The 17,431-nt window shown below is 36.8% G+C and overlaps 2 protein-coding genes across 2 annotated transcripts in view; one reads left to right on the top strand and one right to left on the bottom strand.

The window, feature by feature from the left end:
* The first annotated feature begins 1,510 nt into the window (after positions 1-1,510).
* Positions 1,511-3,193, top strand: LOC107002400. Its single transcript, XM_015200415.2, is given in 7 exon segments — positions 1,511-1,580; positions 1,583-1,709; positions 1,808-1,855; positions 1,939-1,996; positions 2,299-2,412; positions 2,636-2,803; positions 2,890-3,193. Coding segments are annotated over 7 exon segments (645 nt in total). The 3' UTR covers positions 2,950-3,193.
* LOC107002391 (protein translocase subunit SECA1, chloroplastic) overlaps positions 2,930-17,431 on the bottom strand; it is a 16,597-nt gene continuing 2,095 nt past the window's right edge. The window contains exons 2-20 of the mRNA XM_015200403.2: positions 15,805-15,877; positions 15,199-15,405; positions 12,125-12,228; positions 11,825-12,004; positions 11,387-11,605; positions 10,505-10,618; positions 10,273-10,386; positions 8,450-8,617; positions 8,108-8,283; positions 7,747-7,813; positions 7,513-7,659; positions 6,991-7,086; positions 6,602-6,670; positions 6,387-6,488; positions 5,765-6,016; positions 5,604-5,671; positions 5,265-5,382; positions 3,609-3,848; positions 2,930-3,482 (exon numbers count right to left, since the gene is read on the bottom strand). Coding sequence (XP_015055889.1) covers positions 3,348-3,482; positions 3,609-3,848; positions 5,265-5,382; positions 5,604-5,671; positions 5,765-6,016; positions 6,387-6,488; positions 6,602-6,670; positions 6,991-7,086; positions 7,513-7,659; positions 7,747-7,813; positions 8,108-8,283; positions 8,450-8,617; positions 10,273-10,386; positions 10,505-10,618; positions 11,387-11,605; positions 11,825-12,004; positions 12,125-12,228; positions 15,199-15,405; positions 15,805-15,877 — 2,649 coding nt within the window. The 3' untranslated portion in view covers positions 2,930-3,347. The remainder of the gene's footprint in view (positions 3,483-3,608; positions 3,849-5,264; positions 5,383-5,603; positions 5,672-5,764; positions 6,017-6,386; positions 6,489-6,601; positions 6,671-6,990; positions 7,087-7,512; positions 7,660-7,746; positions 7,814-8,107; positions 8,284-8,449; positions 8,618-10,272; positions 10,387-10,504; positions 10,619-11,386; positions 11,606-11,824; positions 12,005-12,124; positions 12,229-15,198; positions 15,406-15,804; positions 15,878-17,431) is intronic.

The following is a 17,431-nucleotide window of genomic DNA, read 5'->3' as shown; positions in this document are numbered from 1 at the left end:
TCGAGGTAGGGGGTGGGTGGGATGGGGGTGGGGGAGCTTCGGGCACATCGCCTCAAGGGGGGGGGGGTCTCAACTTGCATAGTTTTGTAATGGCTAGCTTAGAATTATCTTGTTTTCACTTTCTATTTAGATTTTATAAAGCAACGCTTTCAATTAAATTGATTTCAAATTGGGGATATGTTAGTCTAAGTTGATTTGAATATCACGATTATTAAAAAATAAAAAAGCAAGAGTCGGGATGGACTAACTATTCTTTTTAGTTTTTTGTCTAAACTATCATGAGTAATCTATCAAAACACTTTTTGAAGTTGACTAGATCAAGTATTTTATTACAATCCTCAGTAAGTATAGACAACTAAATTTATCCATAAAATTTCGCCCATATGGTATTTGACTCATTATTTTCGAAGTGAAGTGAGTTATAATTAATAATTTAGTGACAATTCAGATTAAGAACATTTTTGACATTGTCGTTGGGAGCCTCAAAACACTTATTTTGAGGAAAAAAATAAGTGTGTGGCAAACCTGTAAAAGTGTTTTTAAATAGAAGCAGAAGCTAAAAAATTTCTGCTTCAAAATGTGTCACATTAAATGGAACGAAGAGAGTATGATTTAGGACAACTTTCACATATAGCAAATAAAAAATTCATATTTATATGCTATAGCAAAGTTTGCATAATTGCGCTTCATAGCAAACATAGAAACTGTATAATTCGCTATACATATACAGTTGAAGCAAATTGTATAAAACGAAGTGTATAAAACAAGAAAGAGAAAGACAGTTGGGCAGAGAACTGTATAAAAACGAAGTGTATAAAACGAATTATATTATTATAAGTGTATAGAACGATTATATACAATTGGAATTTGTATAAAATGAGAAAGAGAGAAAGACAAAAGAGACTTGACAAGGAATATACAATTGAATCAAATTGTATAAAACGAGAAAGAGAGAAATTAGATACAATTTACAATTTGAAAATTGTATAAAACGAGAAAGAGAGAAAGACAAAAGAAACTGGGCAGGGGAGTATTTTTATTGTATAATTATGAGTGTATAGGACGAAAATATATACTTGCATGTGTATATACAATTTTCTCACGCTTTATACAAACAGAAACACAATTTATACATTTCGCTTCTGTTTGTATAAGTGAGAAAGGAGAGGACGGCGAGCGAGATTTGGAAGAGTGGCGAGCGAGATCTGAAAGAGGGGAGAGAAAGAACAAAAATTTATGTATTTATACAATTTTCTCTATTTTATACAATTAGAAACAATTTCATACACTTGTGTTTGTATAAAAAGTGAGGAAGCGAGCGAGAGAATGGAGGAGAGTAGCGAGCGAGATATTTGGAAGAGAGACGCCTTGCAATTTTTTGCAAACGTTTGCTATTATGGAACACAATTAAATCAAACCCTAGCTACTTTATTTATTTTAGGTTATTAGTTTGCTATTATATACAATTTTCCCTATTATTTATGCCTAATATTTTTAACCGAGTGGCTAAATGATTAAACTTTCCCTTATGTCAGTGGATAGAAAAGCAAAGCCCATGGTCCAACAAATAGAAGCTGAATTTCTGTAGGCTGCAAGGGGGGCGAGAGTTGGAAGATGAGTACGCCAATGGCTGCTTCTACAACTATAGTCACAGGAAGAGAGGAGAAGAAAGTCTCCGATAGCCGCCATGCTTTCCGGCAACCGACAATGTAAACCTCGTTATCATTATTCTCTTTTTTTTTTTTGGATTGAGAGTATTCAATTGGTTAATCGTGTGGTTTTTTTGTACCAATAAATATAAATCCAGTTGCTATGAAGGTGAAATTCTGGACCGGCACCTCACGGCGATTAAGAGGTAAATTTATCCGTCCTTCGTATTTCTCAACTTGTCGCTTTTTTTTTTCTCTGCCGAAAGATATTAACGGTGCCCCGCCGCAGGGAGATAGCCACAGCCAGAAAATCCGACATATCTTTACCTGAGAAATTTTGGCTTAAGGTTGGTTCCTACTCTCCTAACCAGTTTTTTTTTTCTTTTTTTGAGCTGTATAGTTCAAGCCCCAATTGTGGTCCACCCCTCAAGGAAGAAGATGAATTATCAATGGTGTATCACTCGCAATTACTTCTTTAAGATTGGGAAGAAATTTTCTATCTACGCTAAAATTTTGAACTCGAGACCTCATGTTTTTTCTTTCAACTTCATATAGACCGACCTTATTACTCACAGTAGGGGAAGTTCTATTTTTCAGTTTTTGCTAATTTTCATCTCATACTCAAGTTGCCGATCTGATATTTATGCAGCAACAGTTTTCAGTAGGGGTGAATGAAGTAACGCGGGTGCTTGAGAGAGTGCCCCCCGTTCCTGCTAATGAACGTTCATCACTATCCCTTAAAATGCATTCAACTCGACTTCAGGTTTTTACCTTGCCTGCTCATGAACTTCATGCATCCTCACTTTCATTTGGTTTCAACCTGTTCCTGTTGGATCTATATGATTGAAGCTCAAAACTGTCAATTCCACATTTTAGTTCTGTGTTCTTCCAATTCAATGCCTACATGTTTTCTGTATCTACAGGATTGCATGTTTTTTTGTATGATGCATTGATTTGTTAACCTCTTTGACATTGTGGATATTTAGGTTATACTAATAGCATCTGATTGTCATCCGCGGTTGCTGACCAAACATGTGGAAAGCTTAGCTAGTTCAAAGAAGGTACCAGTTGTATTCGTCAAAGACAAGAAAAGAGGTTCTTTGAGATTGGGTGAACTGGTTAATCTTAAAACTGCAATAGCCATTGGTGTTAAGGTAAGGGAATTGAACTTCTTTGTTCCTGTGGATATTGAACTGAACTTTTCCAACAACAAATGTGTGATATGGTATGCTCCATGCAGGATAAAGGAAACAAGTTTAATCAATTTATCAGCACTGAAATACTCCACAAGTTTGAATGACTATATTGCAATGAGGCTTCATACAGGGACAATGATCAATAGTGTATTGTGAAGGTGTATCTAGTTTTTGATTACAAACCTAGTAAAAGTGAAGTAATATGTAATTTCAAGAAGCTTTCATCTTCTTTACAATGACATGTACATCAAGGAAGATAACTTACATGGTATTCATGCCGAACGATAACATGTTGCAGAGGCCTGCTGAATTTCATATCTTAATCTAAGCTGAGATTAGGCTGCTTGATTCACAATGTGCCAGTACTGTGGGTACCTTATTTGATATTTCCACTTGCAAGTGACATCTGGGTTGCTTTGCACTTTGGAATTATGTGTTGGTGAAAGAATCCATCGCATATGGCTTCTGCTCACCCCAAAACTGTCGGTTCCAGAACAATGCCTTAGGCGCTAGACTGTGAGCTAATAGCTGATGGTGATGGATTGGTAGCACCATTACTACCCCTCCCATTTGTGTTGGCTTTGTCCACTTTGTCACTCTTTTTCTGGTCTTGCGGCTTCACCATGACTGGTTTAAACTGATAAAAGAAAACAAATAATAAGAATCAGGTATAAATTTGGTTAAGTGGGAGGAGTGAACGAAAAGATTGCATCCTCTACAAAATTTCTTGAAGATGGAAAGATCTCAAAGTCGGAATACTAACCTGATAAACAGCATATATGACATTCCTCCTGATCTGTGCCATCATCTCAATGAAAAGGTTGTACCCTTCAAGTTTGTATTCTATTAGTGGATCCCTTTGCGCGTAGCCTCGTAAACCCACAGCCTGCTGGACAAACTTGAGTGCTTGCAAGTGTTCTTTCCACAGGCGATCAATGTTGTTCAATATTAGAAACTTCTCTGCTTCTTTCATCAAACCTGGGGCTTCTTTCTCCACAATATCCTACATGATAAGAATGAATATCCAATAGTAAGAGGAAAAGGAAACGAAGAAACAATTCGAACGGAGAGTAAGGAGCTCACAAATGTCCTAGTAATTATATTTGGTTTCTCTGTCCGTTTCATTTCTCAGTGCATCTTTTATGTTGATTATCAAGATCTAATCTGAGTATGTAGAAGGATTACTATTTAAGTTCAACAAAACTGACAAGTTTGGTTGCAGTACTGTCTGTCTTAAGTCGAGAAAATGGAACTTTTTTTGTAACTTTTTTTAATGACTATGGTGTCCAAGACAGCTTCCGCGCACCTCGATTAATTCCACAAATTACATGTCACCTCCCACCAGTAACATATACCAGGTAACTCTGTCAAGTGTGCCAAGGTTAGGAGGAACGTTAATGTTATGATATACTAATCTGATGAAATAATGTTGATCAAAAACATGTGAAATAATCTGAACCAATGAGGTTCCAGAGCAATTTTTGTTTGATGCCCTTAAAGTCATCCAACTAGACCTCTTCACAAGATAGTCTAGGTTGACCATGTGAATCAACTGTATCCTTCAAAAAACTCGTTTGTAATTAGACTATTTCATGTTGAGCATCAACGTATAGCAACCACTCTTATCATGCAGAGTAGATGTGCAAGAAAGCATTTGGACTTTGAGGTAGTTTTCTCCTCCACCTACGAGATGGCGGGAACTATCTAATGATTGTAAAATTCAGGCACAGGAAGGACTCCCTTAAAAATAAATAAAATAAATTTTAAGGGCTATTCCACATTTCAACTTGATGTGGAGTGAATATTATTCCTTGTCAACAAATGAATTTTAGATTTGTGCGAACTGGCTCAACTAAAGGCTAAGAGTTGTATTCATTTAATTTAGGTTCTGATTCACTTTCCACTTGAAAGATTCTGTTGAAGTGTGTGGCGAGACTAAACACTTAGGACCTCTGCCAGTGCCCAGTGGTACTTACTAAATTGGGTGAACTGCGCCATCTGGAATCACAAATTGTTAGAAAAGGTGTTAGGTCTACAAAAGAATACTAGTTTTTGGGAGAAGTGAGAATCACTTTCATGTTCCTTCGAATTGATATCAAATTGACCTGTCCTCGGATTTAATAATAACAAGATCTCCCATCACAAGCAGGTCTAACAGGTTATGTGAAATGACCTTTTCTTAAGGGATGAGAATTTTCACCTCATCTCCATACCTGATCCCCCCCCCCCCCACACACACACATCAATGCCCAGTAGGCATTACTCCATCTCTTCAAACCAACCTTTTCGTTTTAGATGCTTGGGTGTTCTAAATACTTGACAATACGATCCATTAATTATGTTCCATCTTGCAAGATCCTCAACCTAAGTGGAAATAAGAGCTGCAAGGAAATTGGAAGTATAACCAAAGAAAACTCACCCTCTTCTGGAGATATGCTTCACGTCCACGTAGATGAAGATACTGCTGCAATTCCTCATAAGTAGAACCATTAGCCGCCAACAAATCAGGTGTCAAATCATTCAGCAGATAGCAATACCTGTGAAGGTCAAGTAGCTCAGAGTAGAATCTTAATATGACAGTACTATTCAGAATATGGGTGAAATGGAGGATAGGTGAGAAGAACTATGAGAACATGAAGCTCGCAACTGGTTACGGCACTCTTTAAATACCAAAACCTTTCCTTTGATTCACAAATGCCGAAAAATGCATGAATTCATGAAAAAAAGACACAGTAAAGAGTCGTCGCGAGATCATTACTGTTGTAGCTTTGAAATAAGCTTCTCAAGATCCCAGCTTTCTTTTGGAGCATCAGAACCAATATTTGCCTGTTACATTCAAACAGAAAAGAAAACAGTTGTCACAAATTCATATGCAAAAGAACGAACTTTTAGAGTTTGGAAATTAATAAATTTATGTACCTGCAAGATGTCATTCATTGTTAATTCAGCATATTCAATAAGGAGAGCTTGGAGGTCATCCGCTTCTAGGGCCCTTCTTCTCTCGGTGTATATCCGGTCTCTTTGGCTATTCAATACCTCATCGTATTCAAATAATTGCTTCCTGATGTCAAAAAAGTAATTTTCTACTTTCCGTTGAGCTTCATCGAGCGCTTTTGTCAACATCTTTGATTCAATTGGTAAGTCTTCCACTCTAAATGCTCTCATCATCCCCTGGATGTCATAAACATAATAATGTCTTACATGAAGAACCATGAAGTGGTCAACGTCACAGGTTCAAATCCCAACGTAAAAACAGTAGATGATTGTTTTCCATCTGTCCAAACCTTGGGGGACATCATAAACATAATAATGTCTTACATGAAGAACCATGAAGTGGTCAACGGTCACAGGTTCAAATCCCACGATAAAAACAGTAGGTGATTGCTTTCCATCTGTCCAAACCTTGGTGGACAAAATTTTCTGGTATCTATGTGGGTGGGAGGTAGCAAGTACTCCGTGGTATTAATCAACAGATGAGTGCAAGCTGGCCCCACCACAGTTAAAAGAAAAAACATAATACGTAGAGCACACTGTAAGTTACCTGAATCCGATCCCCACCAAATATACGGAATATGTTGTCTTCAAGACTAAGGAAGAAGCGGGAACTTCCAGGATCTCCTTGTCTACCACTTCGACCACGCAGCTTCGTGCATATAAATACTACAATCAGATCTCCAATGGAATGGTATGGACAATAGGATGAAAAGGCACTAATTGGTTTTGCACCAATGTACTGCAATAGCAATGTTATAGTACCTGATTGTCAATTCGCCGCGACTCATGTCGTTCAGTCCCGATCACATGGAGGCCACCAGATGAAATAACCTTTGCACGTCAAAATGAACAAATCGGAAGGCTATCCAATCAAAAGGGAAAAGGAGAAGACACTTTCTAGGGTATAAATGAGTCAAACTGAAGGCCAGAGCTACTTTTTAAAGGAAAACGATTCTTTTATATTGGAGTGAGGTAGAAGTTGTGCGCCACAGAATCATATGTATGTTCAGTACATTTAAGCAGCAAAAACAAAGAGAGCTTCATGCTTGAACTGAATGCCAGTAATATATGAAATGGATATTTCAGAAGTATACATATAGTTTGAAATGAAAGAGGAATACCCAAGATAATTTAAAAGATCACTAAACTACCTCCTTTTTTTCTTCCTCAGTGTAGACTTTATATTCTCCGACAATTTCTAGAAAAGCACTGCGTAGCTTTGCAATTACTTCATCTTGAACAGGACCCTGTGACATAAATTGTATGTTTGAGTAATCAAAAACAATAGATTCTATTTATTTATTTTGGCAAATATGCTTGACTCATTGCATCTCTCCAAACAGTAGAAGGAAAATGTAAGAATGTATTTTTGTAGTTCGAAATATTAGGAAGGTGATTTATCAAGTTGGATTTTGAAGAGCTTGGAATAATTAATATGCTACAATCTCAGCTTATTATGATTTCCATTTCCATGTAGGATTTTCCTCTGTAAAGCACAACTTGCTATGGGCTAGTTATCCCCATTGGACATAAGAATAACTTTGCTTGTTTTGAAGTTTAGAATACCAACAGGCTATATCTCCAGCCCATGCCATATATATTTACTCCTATTTTTTTTCTCCTTGTCAAGACAAAGATAGTGACAGTATAATAAATTCTTATTTTAACTTCACCTTTTCACAAGAATAAGACAATCGTTCCTCTGCTTCTAGTTCTGTCAACGATCTCGGACCCCACATTTTGACAGCAACTTCTACAGCTTCCTCAGCCAGCTTGGTCTTTTCTTTGGATAGTGTGCATGGAAATAGACTTTCACTAACCTGAATGATTATGTGAATATCAATTTCGTAGTGATCAAAACTAAAGAATATTTCTGAAGTTGCTTTACAAATCAGACTTGCACTAACCTTCCATGTCCTCTTTGGAGGAGGTTTCTTTACAGAGACGAAAACTCCTCCAGCTGGTCTGACAACTCTGCAACATTCATATTATTCACTAAACATTGTAATACTCTGAAGCAATGGCATATTGAAGAAAATATTTCACATTAGCCCGGTGCTTACATCCATAATAGTATACACCAGTATTTAATTTTGTTAAATGACAAATTAATTAGGGAACAACACCAATTCCATATGCCACCAACTGCTATAATGAATACCAACATGTTCCTCTTGGGAGAAAAGATGTCTAATTCTGATGCAATAGCATTAAACTGTGCAGATATTGACAATTCATGAGAACAAAAATTATCCATGGAGCAACAACCTTGGCATTAATATTTCTCGCAACTTCAGTCTTGCCATGAATTCTGCATTACCACCAAGAATTATATCTGTACCACGTCCTGCCATGTTAGTTGCAATTGTAACTGCACCAAGACGCCCACTCTGTGTCACAATCTCAGCTTCTCTTTCCACATTTTCTGGTTTAGCATTCAGAACCTTGGACAAAAAATGTCTATTAAAAAATCTTGAGAGAATAACAAACTTGGGGCACTTGATAGTACCCAATATATGTTTAAAACAACATAAGAAAAATCAGCATGAAAAGGAAACCACAATTTTCAAAATCCTCACTTTCAGGTCATATTCAAACTTTTGAGCTCACCTCATGGGGGATCCCAGCTTCACGCAATTGCTCTGACAGTGCATCACTCTGCTCAACACTGGTTGTACCAACCAGTACAGGTCTCCCTATTTTATGCATTCTAGAAATCTCTACAACAACTGCTCTCCATTTCCCAGAAGTTGCACGAAAGACTACATCGGAATCATCCTGGAAAAAGGGAAAAGAGGAGGACAATATTCCACAGATGAAAATTTCACACATGGACTAGCGACGCTAAGAGTACATACATTTTCAAGTTGATATCCATGCCATTCATGAAAAAGTTAACAGTTCAACGTCTATTCTTCGCAATCATTAAAGGAATTCTCAACTAAGACAGAGAAGAAGCCATATTGTAAAATCTATCCAAATAGTTGCTAACAGATTCAGACTAAAAACCTCAGTATTGGTTAACCACTAACAAGACAATACGGGCAACTTGCCTCCATCAATCTTCAGCTAGAACTCCCCTGATCCCAGAAAAAGGTAAACTACTGAGCTTGCGCAGCATAGAAGCTCACCATGATCTATGGGAAGTCAATAGCAGACAGAAGCCCCAAATATATTGAAGTTAAAGTTCTTTGTTGATGAATAAATTCTTTGGTAGCACAAAACACCTTAAGATTATTATACGCTTGTTTTCATCTCATCTCGATTTTCTGTACCTTAGAAAATTCCATAGTTGGCACATTACATGTTTGCTTGAGTGCCTCATTGAACACAATATTTAAATGTCAAACTTGTCTTTAATATTATCTTGAGAAAAAACACAAAATGAAGAGTTGCTCGAGGTAGCAAGTGGTGAGTTGCTCGAAAATTGTGCCATAAAAGTAATATAATACCCTAAAGTTCCAATAAGAATATGCAAACAGAAGTTCCAATACCCACTATCCAGTATAGTTGAGATGGTGCAATTGTCCCATACACCTATCTGTTGAAAATAATGTACATCTAGGATATAACAGCTAATTGGAATAATCTGTCAATAGATTTCAGGATATGTGGCCTTCGTTTTACCTGCATGTGCATTAAACTTTTGGGTTCTAATTGCATATTAACAGTCTACCTAATTTCCCCCCTCTAACATTACCTTGGAGTCATCTATGAATTCTCTCATTTACCTATTTTGTTAAGCTTGTTGTACTAACTTTCCTAGCATAATAGAGCTACTTGGAATAATTAATACACTTCAAGCTAGACGTTTAGCATACACTATACCTGCGTGCAGATTAAACTTTGTTTCTTTTTTTCACATAAAAACAAATTCTTGGGGATTTTATTTTCTATTTTTTGAGGAAGGTAACATTTTCATATTGTCAAAGCAGACTGAACAAGTTGTGAAGCCACCCAAAAATTCTGAAGGGAAGCCAAAAACAAGAAAAGATGCAGCAGCCTCAGATTTATATGTAACCTAAGAGAGAAAATGACATAAATAGTCCCTTTACTATAGGAGTAGGTCTCAAATGGTCCCTTAACTATACACTTCACATTCAGACAGCAGGTTAGAGCCCAAGCTTTACAAATCACAAATCTCTTCAGCAATTGGACAGCTTAGTGGCTAGAGCCCAAATGGACAGCTTTGTGGCATAGGCCTTCAGCTTTGCCATAGCAGCTACATTTCAGGCAACAGCATGCACACAGCGAGAGCAGTAATTCTAACGTGCCAATTATGTTACTACCAGTCCTACTTAGGATACATAGACATATTTTACATAGAAAGTTGATGCATCTTGCAGCTAATTACCTCTGCGTTTCATGTTCGCATAATAAGGAAGTGTTAAGTGAAGAAAAATCATTCAAGCGGAAGCCTTAATAAGACTTACCTTTCTTATCATTGGCTTGTTCGTAGGCACCATAGTTACTTTGAGTTTGTAAATGCTCTCAAATTCTGCACTTTCTGTTGCAGCAGTGCCAGTCATGCCACAAAGCTTCGGGAACTACAAGCTCATCCAAACAAATATCACAAGTTTTAGCTCGGAAAATGACAGATATCATTAAAACCCAGGACAAACTTAACAGGATGGGGATGTACTAAATGTGCCAAGGGAACCCAACCTGGAGAAAGAAGTTTTGGTAGCTAATTGATGCTAAGGTTACAGTTTCATTTTGAATGGGTAGGCCTTCCTTCGCTTCCACTGCTTGGTGAAGTCCATCACTCCAACGTCTCCCCTGAAAACATATAATTGACTGTAAATGTGTATGTCGTTAAGAGGCTAATCACCAGCCTTCAGTTAGGAGATGCTAGATGACTTTGAAGAGCACCACATGCAGGTTAGAGGAAAACATAAGCCTACAGTATTACAGATGTTGACAATCCACTGACATAAGGTTATGGGAATTACCTGTCTTAAGATGGGCAATTTCACATACAATGTTAAGACGAAAGTAGAATTATGTGGCTTCAGTACATGCAGATTCATACCTTTTACTGTAGTGCAACTTCATAAAAAAAAAGGAGTAACAATAACCTAATAAATAGAATACTGCTAAAACTTCATTCCAACGCAATGAATCTGACGGCATTCATCGGCGATGACATGAAACAGCCAAAGTCCAAAACATGCAGTATGGGCAATTGATTAGTAGAGCTCATGTTAAAATAAAGGATAAAAACTTCTGAGCTAGTGACCAGACAAACTGCTGCCATCTTCTATTTTGCATCAGCACATTGCCCCACCCTACCCACCATGCATCCCATGAAAAAGGAGGATGAGGGTTACGATGTCGCTCACACTAACCATGTCATGCTCAAGTACCAGAATAGTGGGAGATAGGTCTCAATAAAATTTGCATCTAACAGCTTAATCAATGCTTTTCGAAATAGGAATGACACACTTGCACCTAAACATTATGCATTAAATTAGATATAGAACTTCTTTTAATTTCTTCAATTACTTGTCTTGGTCAAACTAAAACACTTGAAGCAAATTAAGTCACCTGCATGACTCGGCCAGTGAACTCATCTACTATAAGAACCTCCTTCCCACGAATGATGTAATTCACATCTTTAAGAAAAAGTTCTTTGGCTTTTATTGCATTCAAAATATATGATGCCCATTGTTGTCGCGGATCATACAAGTCTTTCACATCCAGAATTTCCTCAGCATCTGCATAACCCTGCTCTGTCAGTAAGACATTTTTTTGCTTCTCGTCAACCTGCAATTGCAGTAGGAGTATACAGTTAAACTGGTTTGCAAATCGCTACAAACAAGAATATTCTGTTGCTGTAAATACTTATTGTTTTGGGGGAGTAACCAAGAATATAAAGTCATAGCGGAAGATCCTGGTCAAATGTCTAGCTAAATGAGAATTTCAAGCAACAGCTGAAATCCTATTGGTTAATGGATATATCATCTGGCAGAATTCAATCCTCACCGTATAATGAATATCTCGCTCAAAGGCAGCTGCTACCTTAGCAGCTTTATAATACTGGTCACTAGGTTTTTCAGCAGGTCCAGATATGATTAGGGGAGTCCTGGCTTCATCAATCAGAATAGAGTCAACCTCGTCAATCACACAGTAATTGAAATTTCTCACGACAAGCTCATCCACACTCTGCAGAGTAAAAGACACAATCACTTGGCTAGTAATAAGTGGGAAATCCTGGTAACTTCAGAACACATAGAACGTTAAGCAAAACATATCAAACTATAACAAAGTAAAAGATTTACTTTCCGTGGCAAGATTATCTCTCAGGTAATCAAAACCCAGCTCGCTATTAGTCACGTAAGTGATGTCACACATGTAATTCTCCCTCCTTTGTTCACTTGTCATGTTCTCTGTCCCAATAAAAAATTTAGTTAGATTATTGAATATCCTGCTTAGAAATTAGAACATTACAGATACTTCAAATTAGCATTCAAAGGTCAGCAATCGAAAAACTAGCATTCCAAGGTTAGCTATAAAAAATCAGCATTCAAAGCTAGTAAGAATACAAGATACTAGAAACTACAAAGGACAATTATGGCCCTTGACTACTGGCAATTAAAAAATTATTTTGCTACACTTCTTGAGTATCTTCAGAAGAAAAAGTAAATGTGGACTACCCAAAAATATGAAGACAATAACAATAATATAAGATCTTTTTTAAAAAAGTGATCATCATATCAAATGTGAAATATATTCAACCTTTTGAGTTTTATGGAAATGACACTGGGGGAAGGAAAGGAAAAGAAGAACAAAAGCTAAAAGAATCAAATAATCACCAATACAAAAATTGAATCATGCAATATCCCGGTAAGTTAACTTATTCTTTGACTAAACAAAAACATAATTTACTTGTATTGATTAACAAAAAGGAACACTACTCCTTCTGCTCCATCTCATCTGCACTGCTTCCATTTTGGAATGTCCCAATCATGTTTAATACGAGTACCATTCTAGTATGAATTTACTTATCAACTTTCAAAAGTCCTGAGAATTTAAATTCACATAAATATTCAAATTTCTATAATACTAACATTTCCAATAATACTTTAAGACTATCTTTCATCCAATATATAAATCCACCTTAAATTTCGTGCCTCATCAAACTGTATCACTTAATTAGCATGGAGAGACTTTGTTAAATAAAATTAGCCCAGAAATATTAAGGAGAGATTAGTGCGGAATTTAAACTGGAAATTAACTCAAAGAATATTTTGTGGAACAATTGTTAGATTTTAAAACATAAAAAATATATAAGATATACAGTTTCTTTGAACATGGTATGAACTGACTATCGTCCCTGATTGTAAGTTAAATGTCAGAAAAACTAAGTGAAATAAAAAGTTACGACCGATATATGGCATACAAACAATAAAATATGTCATGATAACAGAAAATCAGCACAAATTTACAACACCTTAGACTAGCTATTCCTTTCTTTTTATTTGTCTCAGATATAGTTGTCATGGAAAGAAGAATATTGATATCTTAGCAGAAAATATGAGCACAATGATGAGGAGGCTTTTCTAAGAAAAAAGGCATGGTAAAGAGTCGCTCAACTCCAAATTCCAGACAACTGAGATACTGATAAAGGAAAAAATATAACACTTGGGCGTGAAGAATAACATATTTCTATTGATATATGCATGCTTGACAGTATGTTTTAGCGGGTTTTAAGTATAGATCTTCTCTTTCTTTTTTAATCTTTTCAAGAAAGCAGACAAGTTTTTATTACTAAAATTTTACGTCAAGGATATCACGTTAATTTTGATTCATACTCCCTCTGTTCCAATTTATGTGACACCATTTGACTATGCACAAAGTTAAAGAAAAAAGGTAAGACATTTGAAATTTATGGTCAAACAAAGACATTTGTGTGACTATAAATCATTTTACTAAGGGTAAAGGGGAAATTTTCAAAATTAAGCTGTATCTAATTATATAATGGTGACATTCTTTTTCGGGACAGACTAAAAGGAAATTGTTTCACATAAATTGAGATAGCAGGAATAGTTAATGGTCAGAGTGTCTAGTTAGCATGTCTTTCTATGAATCCCTTAACAATAGTTTGATGCACAGGATTATACTCAGGATCGAGTGGTTTATCCATGTTCAGTTTGCTAGCACTCTAGATTATGACAGACTGGGTTGTTCTATGTGGATTTGTGGGATGACTTTAAATACTAAGGGAATGGGTGGGTATAATCTTGATATTAGCATTCAAGATGACCCTTTCTCCCTAACAACCCATGACAGTGTGTAGTGAGGGTTGGGTAGCTCTTTCCACCGTGTGGCCCAAAGGAGCTTGCAACAACTCTCAGCATGCACTGCCAATATGGTCTTCATCTCTCTAACACATTATCAAGAGTAACATGGGCAGAGAATAATGTGTTAAGAGAGATGAAGACCATATCAAAAGTGCACGGTGAGAGTTGTTGCAAGCTCCTTTGGGCCACACGGTGGAAAGAGCTACCCAACCCTCACCACACACTGTCATGGGTTGTTAGGGTGAAAGGGTAATATTGTATGCTAGTATCGGGATTATACCCACCTGTTCCCTTCTCAATAACTTTTAACAAAGTTAACAATTTGCTTATGTTATGGAAAATCTCTGGTATACAAGATGTATACAGAAGGTAGAAACTTTTAAACAATTAGTCAATATCAGCTGGATTATTGTGTATGGCCCAAAATTATACAAAAAAACTTTTAGTTCCTACGACCTTTCCATTTTTGTTAAAATATAATAACCCCGCTCCTTCCTCATTGATTCAAAATCCCAACCTTCTGGTAGGAAAAGAAGTGCTCTTGCTACTGGAAAACCTTGTCCTCCGGACAATCTTCTATTCCTCCCTTTTTCGTATTATATGAGAACAAAAGGAACCACTTCACTGCTCTCTTTCTTTCTTTCTTTTTCTTCTGTACTTCCATCCCTCATTTAACTCCAAACATAATCCATGGAATCCACCATAACATGCATAAATCAGGATTAGAACCACAGATGGTTGATATTTTACCCTGCTTTCTTGCATTCGACTGGTGTACATTCTTACTCTTATCAAATTCTCAGATATTAGTGTCCCTCCTGTGCTTCTACAAACGAAGACACTTTTCTCAGTGCTTAGAGACCTAGACTGATCCAGCTAGATGTACTCATCAATGGATGAATTTGATTTCAACACACAAATGGATGAAACTTTAGAGCTTCGATGTAGCTAATAGAAATAAAAATTGATAGAAAGAACAGCAAGCTTAAAAATAAGAATGCTAAGATAAAAATAATTAAAAAAAAATCTACGATAGAGGAAGACACAGAAACATACGTTGGATGAGGCCGACTTTTAGCCCTAGAAAACGGGGAACTTGACCAACCCATTCACAATCTCGGCGTGCCAAGTAGTCATTGACTGTTACCACATGAACTCCTTTTCCGGTCAACGCATTTAAATAAGCAGGTAATATGGCAACAAGAGTCTTTCCTTCACCAGTCCTCATTTCAGCTATTTCTCCCTTATGGAGAACCATACCACCTATACGAAAAAGAGAGAAAAAAGGTGTATCACTTGCACGATTATTAAATATTTGCCTCATTTTATATGAGACTGTTTCTTATATAATTGATGATGCACTAAGCAAACCGTGAACAAGAAAATACCATTTATATCACTAATTAAAGGAGAGTAAGATAGTTTAGGAAAGTCACTACATAAAATAGGAGCTTATGTCCTCTATCACACTCTATTATTCTTATTTTTTTCACAGATACAAATCATGTGCAAATAAAAATGTGCTACCCTCAAATAGTGCAACACTTTCTGGGATCTGTTTAAATATATGGTGAACATGTTCACATTTAATTATTTCATAGGACAAGCTTCTATTATGAAATTCATACTGCTATACATCATTAAAAGTCAGGATACTTTTACCTATAAGTTGCACGTCAAAAGGACGAAGGCCCAGAACCCTTTTTGAAGCCTCTCTGACTATAGCAAATGCTTCCTGCAAACAAATTGTACTTCAACCACAGATAGAAAAGCTATTCCAATTTCCAGTACAAGAACAATCAGAAAAATAATACTCCCTCAGTCCCTCCTCTAAGAAAGAAATGAAGGCCTTTGAAACTTCTAAACAAGTCATAGACATCTATGTGGCTATAAATCAATCTCATTAAATTTAAAATTATAGTTTTCCTAAGTATAGAATTGTGTTATTCTTTTTTTTTGAACATTGGTAAAGTTGTATTCTTCAGCATTAAGGACATGCTGGCCTCCTTCAAAAATTTACAGCCCTAACCAAAATTACAAGCTCCCTATTAATTCTATAATTTGATCTACATCTTCTATACAGAGCTGTTTACACCAAAAAAGTAAAGATACCAAACAATTCCATTTTACTTTGTGAATGGAATTAGAACTATCTTCAAAACATCTCCCATTCCTTTCCTTCCACACTGACCACCATATGCATGACGGAATTAGCCTCCACCACTTCTTTTGAGTCTTGCTACCCCCCTTTCTGATCCAACATTTAAAAAGATAGGAGGTGTGTTCTGGCATAGTCCAGCTACAGCATGTGATGTTGAGGAACATCACCCAGATCTGTGTAGTGAATTTGCAATGTAAAAATAGGTGTTTGTTTGTTTCCCCAGTCAAACTGCATAGAAAACACCTAGGGACTAGTTGCTTTCCTTTCTTCTGCAGCACTTCTTGAGTTAAGCAGGCCCTTTTGATGGCTAACCAAGTGAAGCATTTCACTTTGGTGGGGATCAGTCCTCCCCAAATATTCTTCCAGTGATGATAGTAGCCTCTAACCCCAACTTGTATGACTTTCTTGTAACCACTGTTTACTGTGAATTTGCCATCCTTGTTGTGCTTTCAAATAACTCTATTTGGTGCATTTGTTACTAGATTGGTTCCCCCTAATTTTCCCAGGAAAGAAGCCACTCTATCTACTTCCCAATCATTCAATAGCCTTCTGAAAGATAGGTCCCATCCTTGAGTTGTCCAGCATTCACATACTTTGGCTTTAGGACTGTTGCAGATTGAGAAAAGATCTAGGAATGACTCACTTAGACGAACTTGATCAGTCCATCCATCTCTCCAAAACTTGATCTTCTTGCCATTTCCAACTTTGAGCAACACATTTTCCTCCTTAGAGTTCCATAAAGCTCTGATTGTCCTCCATACTCCCCATCCATAGGGTTCTGACACTATCTCTATGCACCATGGGTTCAATTCCCCATACTTTGCCACTATCACCTCCTTCCACAGGGTTCCTTCCTCACTTGTATATCTCCACAACCACTTCATCAAAGGCTCTTGCTTTGGATTCTCAAATTTCTAATACCCAGTCCCCCTCTTTAGCATCACAGTATTCCATTTCACTAAATAGTAACCCTTGCTTTCTCCCTCTTTGCCTTTTTGCGAGAGTTAGTTTCCTCAGTCTGTCAAGCTTTTTTGATAACTATTGGAGGAATTGGAAATAACAACATTACATAAGTAGGCAGTGACTCTAAAACAGAGTTTATCAAGATCACTCTACCCCCCCCCCCCA

This window comes from Solanum pennellii, chromosome 1 (assembly GCF_001406875.1).
Source record: "Solanum pennellii chromosome 1, SPENNV200".
Classification (NCBI taxonomy): domain Eukaryota; kingdom Viridiplantae; phylum Streptophyta; class Magnoliopsida; order Solanales; family Solanaceae; genus Solanum; species Solanum pennellii.
The sequence above is the reverse complement of the archived record's forward strand: the minus strand, read 5'-3'. Positions and strand labels throughout refer to the sequence as shown.